Source organism: Argentina silus (assembly GCF_951799395.1).
Source record: "Argentina silus genome assembly, chromosome: 3".
Classification (NCBI taxonomy): Eukaryota; Metazoa; Chordata; class Actinopteri; order Argentiniformes; family Argentinidae; genus Argentina; species Argentina silus.
In genome coordinates, this window is record NC_139657.1 from 23,406,923 (window position 1) to 23,419,846 (window position 12,924).

At 43.6% G+C, this 12,924-nt stretch overlaps 1 protein-coding gene across 1 annotated transcript in view; it reads left to right on the top strand.

Annotated features, from left to right (window-relative positions):
- The window catches only part of myo9ab (myosin IXAb), a gene marked incomplete at its 5' end in the record, with an annotated part of 73,784 nt that overhangs the window by 23,469 nt on the left and 37,391 nt on the right, over positions 1–12,924 (top strand). Inside the window, 4 exons of the mRNA XM_083665594.1 lie at positions 9,492–9,586; positions 10,145–10,207; positions 11,162–11,261; positions 11,645–11,698. Coding sequence (XP_083521720.1) covers positions 9,492–9,586; positions 10,145–10,207; positions 11,162–11,261; positions 11,645–11,698 — 312 coding nt within the window. The remainder of the gene's footprint in view (positions 1–9,491; positions 9,587–10,144; positions 10,208–11,161; positions 11,262–11,644; positions 11,699–12,924) is intronic.

Here is a 12,924-nt window from a genome sequence, read left to right on the forward strand (position 1 = left end):
CAGTACAGCTTGTGGTCGGCTGTCGTACACACGACGTATTGTACTTGCATAGATTTTATAACTACTATTTGGGATGTTAATCATAGATATTGTATTCAGTTTAAGGAGGAGCTATTTTAGCTACACTGAGAAATGTCACAGTGCTAGACCTGTTAGGCTTTATGTAACCAACATTGCATTTCCTCCATCAATATAGTCTAGGGAATGCTTCCCTAAAACCAGCCCATTGTGTTCAGATTCTGTATGACAATGTTGTGTATGATGTACAGGTAGATGTACTGGCATTGGAAGTCTTGGAAGAGCTATCCCACACTGCACACTGTCATCGTACCACTGTCTCTCTCATGATGTGCTGGTTGTGCCCTTTAAATAGCTCAACATAGGGCTGCCATACCCTGGGGCAAGGATACTGCCTTAATGCAGGATGTCAACATTTATCCCACAGCTTCTAGCCCCAGCTCGTTCTGTCATACACTGGATTCCTCATCTCTTAATCATTGTCAGGTAGAACAATCTGAGATGGTGGGTGTCAATCCTCTTTTGTCTGTTGAGTTTACATGGAATGACCCACTGGTTATTTCAGTACTTACTGTACATTGAACCAAACATATCCAATTCCCAATTTTCCGAATGCTTTCCCCCACTCTCTCTTTCTGCTGTACAAAGTAGTGCTGATTTAAATACAGTCTGGTTATTTCAGGATATCCTATTATACACAAGATATAAGGCCTCAAGACTCAAATATATGAGTTAGTCCCCTTTCCCAACACAGCACGTTAGCCCCAGTCTCCCTCTCTCTTTCCACATCTTTGATGTGCTATGACATTTCACACAAGTGTAACACAGAGGGACTTTATACACAAGTCTAAGCGGACGTGACGGCTCAGAGCCATTATAATGCTCTCCCATCGCCATCTCATGAATTATACACACTCCACGGCTATTTCAATCCTCTAATTAGTCTTGCACAGTCAGCCATAGCACAGCTAGTTAGCTAGCTAGCTAGCTAGCTTGTTGGCTGAACTCACTCTGACTCTCTCACTTGTTTTTATTTTTTTTTCTCTATCATTTTCTCTCTCGCTCTTTTCTCTTTTTTGTCTTTGTCCCTCTTTCTCCCTCCCTCCCTGCCTTGAGCTCTCTTTCTCCTTCTCTCTCTCTCTCTCTCTTTCTCTCTTTCTGTCTCACAATCTCTTTTTCTCTTTCTCCATCACTTTCTCCTGGATTTGCTCATGTTCTTTCTCTTGTTTTCTCTAAGTCAAGTCGAATAAGCCATTACATATGATAATGGCATGCGTTCAAACTGAACTACTTCCACTTAGTTTTTAGTCTTGGTTTATAACCATTTCTCTGCTACATTAGTTTGCATAAAATGGCCTGTCACAACTTATTGCTTACTCTTAATATTACTCTTAATACATTACCTCAGCAATCTGATATTAGTGCAAGGTTCTTATTTTATTGTACCTCTCTCATAACGAACTAGTAATTACCCCGATGTTAACTGCTAGCTCTCACCACATGAAAGGATGCGATCTAATAGCGGAGCTAGATCAGCCATTAACTACTCCCACATGTGAAGCCAATGACGGGGCCTATAGGACATTTCTGTTTATTCAAAATTTACTGTTACTCTTTTTTCCTCTCTTACTACCATTTGGTTAGTAGTTAATCATGGTCAAACATTGGCGTATGCATGAGTCATAGATGGGTGGGGTTGGTTGTTTCTTAAGTCTTGTTAGAAAGGGCAGGGCTGTCACACTGTGGATTACATGTGTGTGCATGTGCGTGTGTGTGTGTGATGGGGGTTCCCTTTATCTGTAAGTCATCATGACTGTGACTGTCAGCAGTGGGTTGCTATCTGATGGCGTAATATGCTGCTAAAGTTGAACGTCACTGGAGACACAAACAAACGTTTAGCACTGCAAAACTGACATGAAAATTGTAATATTTGACTGAAAAATGTACTCCCACCATAATATAATATACTTTTTCCCCATCATCACAGAAATGGAGAGTGTTTTTTTGTTGCGATATTAGTGAGTGGTCATGTTAGCCATGTTAATTGTACTAGCACACATGTCAATACAAAATATTTGATCACCTTCAACAAACTAGCTTAAATAGCTATATTTCCAGTATCCTATGAAGCTTTCTATTTTTGATTCTAAAGCAATCACTTTACCAGCGTATGAGAGGGGGAAATTCTGTATTGTGCATCTGCAGCTAATGCATTCAGTTATAGTGAGTGAGAGAGAGAGAAGGGTGAGCTGGGAGCCATGGGTGAGTGGGTACATGGACTCATTGCGTCAGTTTGCGGGTGAACTCACTCTGAGGTAAGACTCACATAGCTGGTGAACATGGTGACTGCCCTATATAAACTTGTATGGGTGTATGTGTGTTAGTTTGCATGAGTGAATAGCCTTTTATCTGATGGAGGTGCTATCTGGTAGTTTCATTCTGTGGAAGAAACGCTGTTAATTCCTATGGAGATCACAGGAACTATGCTAAGCTATCAATTACAGCAAACACTAGTACTACTATGACTAGATAGTTTACTCATCTGCCTCTGAACACGCATGCTTTCTATGAGAAGGCTGCAGTGTGACCTGCTATAGTTCAGTTATGCATCTCCACCCCTTGTCTTTTGTTTTTCTTCCCTCCCTCCAGAGAGAGAGAGAGAGCTACCTACAAGAATATATATTATGGCAGGAGAAGAGAGGAATGAGAATTGAAGGGGAAGGGAGAGGAAATTCATAAAAAATACAGTACTATCCAGTTCACATTGGGGCTAAATGAGGACAATCGAAGCCAAGCGGCAAAAAAGTTTAAAAGTGTTCAGAGTACAAGCTACAGACAAAGAACAAACATTGCAGACACTTAAGCCGAAACCACTCAACGTTGAACAACTCTTTGAGGCTCCACCCAACCAAATTACACACCATGACTAAATGTGTGTAACGCACGCACACACACATACACTTGTCAGTCAACACTCCTTATGAATGTTACAGCATGCCGCCACAGGGCAGAACTCCTGAAAACCACCTGTGTGTGTGTCTGTGTGGGTCAAACAGTGTGCTGTGATCTTCCCCGCACTCAAACAGGAAGCGCTGGCAGGGGAACGTTGCCAAAGCAAACACACACTCCCTACCATCTGGAGAAGCGGTGCACCTGCTACTAGAGGAATGTGATGTCATTCCCTTAAAAGCCACACATGGTTCAGTAGAGCTTGTAAGTATTGAGGGCTGTCCACAGAAAGATACTAGAGCTATACTCAGGGGGCATTAATGCCTGGTTGTGGCTACCCTACAAGGAATTCCAATTAATGATTTTTACTGTTATACTGCACTAGACTATATGTTAGAGCGTCTAAGCTGAATTAACAAATATATTTCACATATATAGGGCATATACAAGACTATATGCCTACATTGATAACTAAATCTATACATTGTCACGGAACACTAACCTCCCCATCGAGCTCATGAATTACTTATGAAGTGAATCTCATTGTGCTGTACTTGGACAGTCCCAACTTCTCCTAACTGTAGTTATTGTGTTCTGTTTGGCTGTGGTACTGAAGTGTGTCCTGTCAGCAGACACGTCACCACACACAGCAGTCTGAAACACTCAAGGGAGAGGGACTGTGGCTCGCATTTCTCTCTCTCTCTGGCTCACTCTCCCTCTTTTTCTCTTCGTTTTTTTGGATGGGCTGAGAAAGCACAGGTGTAAATAAGGTGTGTTCATTTTTTATGAGGATGTCTCAATAAAGAGCATCAAATGTCTCTCTTTCTCTCACACACAAACACTCTCTCTCTCTCCCTCCTTCTCTCTCATTCTTTCTCCCTTTCACCCTCCCCCCTTCCCTTTGTGCTATATTCTCCTTATTCCGTCTCTACAGAGGAGAATGTGTTTGTTGCAGATTCAGAACTTTTTGTGGCCAGCAGCAGTAAGCCCTCACAAACAGAGGCTCAGTCAAAAGGCTACTGTGGGGTTCAAATGAGCCCAGTGAACAGAGCTGTGCTTCTGCAGTGTACGTGCTGCCACTGTGGGCTACGGTCAAATGATTCAGACACTTTGAACTAGGAAAGCTTTGCTGTGAGGACAAGACTCAGAGTAAGAATAAAACACCCTTTGTTTTATCTCCTGTCTTTTCTTTCACATGCTCTCTCTCTCTCTCTCTCTCAAAGGAGATATAATTCTCTCATCTTTCATTCTCTCACTAACAGTTGGCAAGAGAAAGTCTTTCCTCTGACAAGATCATTTAGTAGGCAGTCACTAGACTAATACTAATGACACAAGTTGAGAACATGGTCGTATGTGTCACTCATACACACCAGGGGAGGCTGGTGGAGGTAAATTGGAAGACGTTGTGTTTTCATACCATTCCTCATTCCATCTCATGCATTACAATGAGCCCGATTTCTACCTCCACCAGCCTCCCCTGGTGTGTATATGTTTGTGTGTGTGCGTGTGACATGTAGCTGATGACATCTGTGGGATGTTCTGGTTTCCCGTGATAGCCAGATGAGAGGGACTGGGGGTCATTTCACGTTCCGCTGGCATCGGCAGATGAGCCCTCTTATTATAGAGATGTTGCTGATAGCTGACTCCTGCGTAAGTCAATGGGAGAGAATGTCAATATGGAGCATTATTATGGCCAGGAAGTATGTGGGCTTCTTCTTTTAGATTAACTGGGCTGTGATATTAAAACACACACACACACACACACACACACACTCGAGTTTTAAACAGACTTGAAAATTCAAGTCCGACTTGACCCAGCCCGTTGAGATGAGACCTGAGCCCGACATCAAAGATATTTTCATGAGCCTGAGCCTGAGCCCGAAAAAAAGGTCTAGAAAACAGCCGTGCTTTTATCTATTGCACACAACAGCAAAATTGCGTTGTGGAGTAATGGAGAGGAGAAAGCCACTTGCTGAGAAGAGTGGAGAGAGAGACTGCTTGAAAACTCGCCTTAGTTACCATCAATAACATGTATTTACTGTACCTGCCTGGAATACCGTACCTTATATTTCCAGTAATGAGCCAGATTTTGCCGTTGTCCCGTTTTGTGTGTTTGTCGGCGTTGATGCCAATAGCACCTTATAAGACAAGGCTTCACGCAGACAAGAGTATTATGCTTTCAATTGATCTTGACTCTTGGAGTATTTCTGTTAATTCTTTTTCTGTTAATTCTTTTTTTCACAGCCTTTAAACCCAAATCAGTACTTAGGACTGACAAAAACAACAAGAGAATGTAAAACGCACAAAAAAAAAGTATTTTTGCTGATAATATATACATTCTCTTAGATATACATGTATATAGCCTTAAGAACCAAACAAAAAAAACACTTTATTGAACAGGTGCTGATGCTGTGCATCTATGACTAGAGCAGAGGGAGAGAGAGAGCAGTAGGCAGCTGCGAGTTATCACACAGCCAAGATTAGATAAAAAGACGCAAGATTATATCAAAAAATATAAACACAAGCAAACCTGTGCCTGTCCCGACCCAAATCAATTGTAGCTACTGATGTGTGCTCAAAGGTCAAAAGTCACATCCCATAAGAAGTGTGGGTTATCAGACAATGCTGGATGTATAAATATAAATAGCACTGGATGGCCACCTTTTGAAATGAGCCCCAGTCAAATTATGAAGAGGTCTCTTGTTCACTCAGTTGCAGAGTAGCTACATTACCCATTCATACTGATCTGAGGGTTCATTTCCTCTGTCTAGATTACCGTACACTTTGTTATAATTAGCCCCAAGTCTGTCATTACCTCAACCGTCAGGCTCCTTTTATGTCTGACCTATTCTCTGTTCTGTGTGTGTGTGTGTGTGTGTGTGTGTGGTGTGTGTGTGTGTGTGTGTGTGTGTGTGTGTGTGTGTGTGTGTGTGTTTCTACTGCACAGTATGTATAGTGTGAAAGTATCAGTGTCAGATGTACAATATGCTGTTGAAGAGTGAGAGCTGTAGTAATTGTGTTCAGAGGCGCAGGGACTTTACCCATAAGTGATCTAATCTGTTGTGATGTTCATGCTATAGTTATAGTTTAATGAGGCAGCAAACATGGTTAGTATTCTCCACCATGTCTGTGGGAGAAGAGTAGAGGGGGAGGGAGGGAGGGGGGGTGGAGAGAGGGAGGAAGAGGGAGGGGGGGAGAGGAAGAGGGAGGGAGAGAGACTCTTACTTCTTGTGTGTCCCCTTATGACATGAGTACTGTAACTGCTGAACTGTATTGTACAATCCACCTTCACCTAAAGTAATTTGACATTTTTATGTTGAATATTTTTGAAACTAGAATAAATCCATATGAAAGTGGCTTTCCTGTTGTCTGACCTGGCAGTACAACAAGGTGCATGAGAGAACAAAAGACAGTTAACTGCAATGCAACTAACATTTTCCCCAGAAGAGTGGCAGAATATCTCCTGTAGATCCTTGCTGATGTAACAGGCCTTTTTGCCTGTGCTAGGTTTGTGTTGTGAGGTTGAGTGACACTGGGGGGTTAGCACTGGTCCTGTAGCTTCTCAGCTGGAGGGGCGTGAGTCACGCCCAATCCCCCATCAGCCCCCAGCAGGCCCAGGGTTTGACCTGGATACCCACGGAGGCAAAAACTATCCAGCTGAACTAAAGTAAGCAGGCGTCATGTGGTCGTGTTGAACAAGCCAACATCAATAATTCTAGGGACTTACAGCTTTATAAACAGTAGGCTTGCAAGAAGGCTGCAAATGGGTGGTAGCAACAGTGTGGTATTTGCCGTAAACTAGTCACACTGACTAGTAAGTCACCTGTCTGTGTTTGTGACGGAAAGGGGAGAACGACAGACGGCTATGGACTGTAAGAACTGCCTGTGAGAAAGAATGAGAGCGGTTGAAGTTGCTAGCTAGATAGCGTCCTAGAGTTAGCTTTAGCTAAAGAGTAAGAAAGTGCCTACAGAGGTCATTGCCTAGCGTAGCACTGAGGAGGTCCTGTCAGGTTAATTAGCTAGCCAGCCTGCATCCTCTTGCTGTCTCCTCAACACTTCCTTCTAAAGCCTCTTTTAACCCAGAGCCACCACCACACGCTACCTCAGAGGGTGTGAAATTCTGCTTTTTCTGGTGCTGTGGACATGCTAACAGGCTAACACCAAGTGACAGCGTGGAGCAGCCCCCAGGGGCTATAGTCTCCACCTGGACACACACACAGGGACTAAGCCAGGAAGTCTGAAGCAGAATTTTCATTTCTTTCCTAGCGAAAGTCAAACATATGGCAAGAAGCACTGCTTTTTGTTAGATCTGTCCAAATGAGGAATTCTTAATTTAATTTTTTTTTTCCACAGCTCAGCACCATACAGTATACCAATATAGCTCACTGGTGCAGAACACAGTCTACGACACTTGAATCCGCACAGCCCAGTGCAGTATGTACAGTTCAGTCCATTAAAACACACATCCACATCCTCACACACACACACACACACACACACACTCCGGGTACCGCGGGTACCGCCCAGTCAGTGTATGTTTTCCCCGGTAGGGATGACCGCACTGTAGAGTTCACCACTAAATCACCCTGACACATCCCCACTCATTAATCTCACACACACACACACACACACACACATACATACACACACACACACACACACACACACACACACACACAGCTCTGAGACAGTGTTAACTGTTAACACACTTCTCTCTGGGTCTTTCTGTCTCTCTCCCTGTCTGTCGCCTTTAGATTAGATTAGATGAATAGAAATTGAGCTTCGAACATCATTAAAAACAGGGTGTTATATCGTACAACAGGTGTGGCAGATACAGACATTCATACGTGGTACAGGCTAGGCTTTAATTTCTTATTTTCCTCTGACTTTTTCGTCCTCTTTCTATTTCTATGTTCCTTTGTGTTGTTTGTCTCACTTGAACAGTCAACAGCACCTCTCTCTTTCTGTGTGTGTGTGTGTGTGAGATAGAGGGCCCAGTACAGCTGTAAGAATAACACAGGGTTGGTTAAGTCTGCATCCAGTGCAGGACGGCCCAGGGTTCCACCTCATAAAGTGCAAATTCAAATCTGGCCTCCTGGAATTCTCCTGCTAAATTACCAGCATGCTAATCTATAACACTGGAGGGAGGGGAGAGGAGAAGGGAATGAGGGAGCATTTTAACTGCAGGGAAAGCCCCCCTCTTCTGATTACTGCTGTGCGCGTGTGTGCATAGGTGCCGAGTAGGGGAGGGATTAGGTTTCATGCCCTCCCAATAATTGGCACTCCACGTACACCAGCGAGTTCTCTGTTTACCGCATCAGGCCCGGTAGTTACCACAATTAAGCAACAAAAAAACAAAAAGCATAAACACACCAGAATTCTACTTAATAAAGCTTTACCATAGTGAGGTACTCTTACTCTCGGATTACTGTCACAGGGGGTTCCGTCTCACTCACTAGCGGTCCTCAAGATTTACTGACTACACCGGGGCCCCATCTGGCTCCTAATGACCCGTAATGGCTGTTGCTCAAGGCCCTTAATGGACCCCTGAATCTCCACAGGCCTTATAGGACTCAAAGGTCCGTTCATCGAATCAGATGTGTGCGTGTGCGAGGCGAGCGCAAGTGAAAACCCACATCCAAGTCACTTACCAATGATCCACTGAACACATAAGCACATAAATACAGCACAACTGTGTGTGTGCAGCTTTCATCCTCAAGGGCTGCAGTCCTGTTGGTTTTGCACAGAGATAGAAAAGATCACCGGTCACACAGATCACACAGATCTACAGCTAGTACGTCAATGGCGACTGTGACATTGACCTCAGGTGACCCCTTATCTCTCCTTAAACCTAACGGAGGATGGGCTTATTGTTATGCATGGAATGAAATCAAACACATACCTGTTTGATACCACTCGTCATTCTATTCTATTCCATGCATGTCCCCCCCGGAGCCCTTTCTGTCCTCTCTCATTGGCTGACTTGCTGTGAATGACAGTAGAGTAAAGGCATACTGTAAGTGAGGGACATTAGGAGCTGAGCAGTGTTGACTCACTCAAGGTGTGGTAAAGTACTCCCTAATAATGAGCCCTGGCCAACAGAAATATTGACCTGTTAAAATCTCTCACACTGAGCTGCACCCGTCCAGGGGTTGTGTGTGTCTGTGTTTGGGTGTGAGGGTGTGTGTTGATGAGCAGGTGTGAGTGTGTGTGTGTGTGTGTGTGTTTCCCCTTCAGACATAGTATACGCCTCATGACCCCTGATATAGAGTTGTGTTCAGAGTTCCCTCTGAAGCTAATGTGATTTTCATGAGGTCAAAGTTCAACATTGGTCATAAAGTCACAACTCTATGGCTCATGCACATGCGTGTGTGTGTGTGTGTGTGTGTGCATTTAATCTCCTGTTCTCCCCCATCAAAACACGTTGAATCCTCCCTCTCCTCTGTCCGTCCCTGCCTCCATCGCTTTTTCTCTCTCCACTTGCCGTTGTGCTTGTACTTAATGTCTCCTGTTGTTCTCTGCAGGCCTTTGGAAATGCCAAGACGGCGCACAACAACAACTCCAGCCGCTTTGGCAAGTTCATCCAGGTCAACTATCAAGAGAGTGGCACCGTCCGAGGGTGAGACACACACCACACCTCCGTTATACAACTTTATCATCCCTCTTTATTTTCTTTTGTGTCTTTTTCCTCTCATGCTATCTCTCTCCATCTCTGATTTATTTACACTCTCTACCTCTCTTCGCTATCTCTCTCCCTTTCACTCAGACACCCTCTCTCTCCTCTCTCTCCTCTCTCTGTCAAAATGATCAGATACAGAAATACCTAAATTACATCAGTATTCAGACCCTTTGTGTTATTTCTGTATTTCAATTTGAACAAAATTGCAAAAATGTCTAAAAACGTGTTTTCGCTTTGTCATTATAGGGTATTGTGTGTGTGTGGATTGATGTCAAAAATATTTTTTAATACATTTGAAACATTTTTTAATACATTTTAAAATGAGTCTATAACACAACGAAATGTGGAAAAAGTGAAGGGGTCTGAATACTTTCCGAAGTCACTGTATGTTGCATGTTCTTGGTGATGTTATCCAACTCCAGTACCATCCCCATATCTAACTGTACATGTCTGTTTGTTCTTCTGTCTGACTGACTGTGTCTATCTGTCTGTTTCCAGAGCATACGTGGAGAAGTATCTTCTAGAGAAGTCTCGTCTGGTTTACCAGGAGCACAACGAGAGGTGAGATAGAAACAAGAAATGACTGCTGGATCTGTGAGCAATGTCACCTTGACATGTATACAAATAGGAGAATATTTTGTCAACATTGTTAATGATATTTTGAGACTCCAAAAACAATTACTTTTAGTTTTAGTCAATATCTTTATTGACCCAGATTGTGAGATTGTGTAGGAAAGTATTCATAAAGGCTGCTTGCCTCGGTAGAAGAAAAATAATAATCCATATCTGATAGAGCTCACATTTTGTCTTACATTGTCTCTGGAACTTGGCACTTAGTTGGCTTTCATTTCTGCCAACCACTCAGGATATTTGATATACATCTGAAATAGATATTGATAGGGCGCAAACTCTTCCCCACCTCCCCCCCCAACCATAGACCAAACTACTTTCTGAGACTGGGGGCCCTGTAGAACCTTCTACTGCACTGGGCGTCTCAATATCAACCGCAGTGTCCATTTATAAGTGTTAAGTGTGTTTTTCTTTTAGAATAAGCCCTGGACTGGTTTGAATAGAATTAGGTTTCAATGCTTTGGCTAAGTCCTAGCCTTTGTAACGCCTAATCATGGTTACTACAGTGGCCTTGTTGCAGTACACTGTTTCTTTGTTTGATGGGTAATACAATCTCACTGTGTATAATATGCATGTTTTTATCGTGTTATATGTCTATATATTTTCTCTAGGTTTGTCTGCTACTCTCAGGGTCATTAGAGACTTTAAATGGCCAGATTTGTTCATTGTGAGCTGAATCTTGTGAATCGAGTTAAGATTCATTTCTCAGTTGAATATCTATATTTTCCCTCTCTCTCTCTGCATCTGTCTACCACTGGGATACTCAACAGAGCTTTTCTACACTACATTAGCATTGAATGTCAATTTCAAAAGACCCTCTTCCTCAATCTGGCAATCCTGTCTCTATCTATCTCAAACCTGGCACCCTGTGTCTTCCCCCATCAGGAACTACCACGTGTTCTACTACTTGCTGGCTGGAGCCAGTGAGGAAGAGAGGACGGCCTTCCACCTGTTGAAGCCTGAGGAGTACCATTACCTCAACCAGGTGGGCACTCCACAGGGACAGTGGGACTAAATCCTTTGTTCATGCATTCCTCTTGTTGGCATCCCCAAAAAGTAACTGTTCCCCCCCTCTCCTTCAAAAACAATCCCTCACAACAGCACCACCAGCTCCACACTGTCTGTTACTATGCACTGCTGTTTCCATGGTGACAGCATGAGTCGGATTTGTGTACGTGTGTGTGTGTGTGTGTGTGTGTGTGTGTGTGTGTGTGTGTGTGCGCGTGCGCATGTAGATGAGTTTATTGACCTTTTCCTCATGTATTAACAGCATGTGTCATCTCTTAGTAGAATGTGTGTATGTGTCTGTGTGTGTGTGTGTGTCTGTCTGTATGTACCTTCTCTTAACCCCCTCTACCTTACTTCCAGATGACAAAGAAATCCCACAGACTCCACTGGGAAAATTACTATGAAAGCGAGCTGGTTAGTATTGTGTGTGCGTGTGTGTGTGTGTGTGTGTGTGTGTGCGTGCGTGTGTGTGCGCGCGTGTGTGTGTATGTGGGGGATTGATTTGGTGTTGGGTTGGGCCACTGCTCTGTCACGACTCACACTGAGAACACACTCTCTCGTCCTGTTTTTAAGTGTGTGTGTGTTGATGTCCTTTAGTGTGTGATGCCTTGTGTCTGGTCCAGTGATTTACTCCCCTTCAAACAAAACACTTGGAGGAGAGTGGATTAGTGTATGGATCCTATAAATCTACCCCTCTCTCTGCCTGTCTCTGTCTCTCTTGCGTGCGCGCTCTCTCTCTCTCTCTCTCTCTCACCCTTTTGCCTCTCTCTCTCTCCTCTATCTCTGTGTTTGTTTACATGCTGTCGCCCAGGGGTCAGTCTGTGACCTCCTCTGCCCTCTTCTATGTGACCCCTGTGCCAAAGCAAATGATGTCACAGTCTGAGACACTGTATGTCTGTCTGTCACACATTGCCCCCCCAACACTTCCTGACAGCTGTCCAACCAACCCCAAGGGCCTATCTGACCTTTGACCTTTAGCAGTAGCCAATGGGCAGGGAGTGCTGTGTTGTATACAGAGACCGTCAGCTCTTTTAGCATACATGTTTATTAAGTAGCTAGATGCAACGTCTGTGTTAAAAAGTTAAACAAATACAAGAACTGTTTGATGCATCATCACAATGACCAAACATGTTATGCTGTTTTTATTTGGTGTTTGGTGTATTCCTGGCTTCTGGTTCTGTATTTGGTACAGAGGGTGTCTTTGGGTCGGTTGTGGTTAGATTGCCTGGGTCTCTGAATGGCATGTCACTGTGAATGATGTGCACTCTCTGACATTACACTGGGTGTCATGACAAAATGACTTTGTCACTAAAATCTATGACAGAATAAGGTAAGTAGGGATGAATCCGAACTTGATGTTTTGGCACGCAACTCAAAGTTTCATGGAAATATCTCATTGATGTCCATGCATGAGTTCCGTGCTCTCAAATTAGGATTCGGTCCCAGAGTAAGTTAGCACATCACTAAAGCCTGCCGTTTGTGAAGAATCTTGCCACACCAGACGTCTTTCTCTCTCTGCCTCCAAAGGTGAAAGAACAGAACGTTCCTCAATCATCCCTCATGTACTAAATGGATTGTTTTTCTAAAGACAAGTACTAGAGTTAAGGTTTTGGTAAGGGACCAAAGATTCCTGTGGAGCT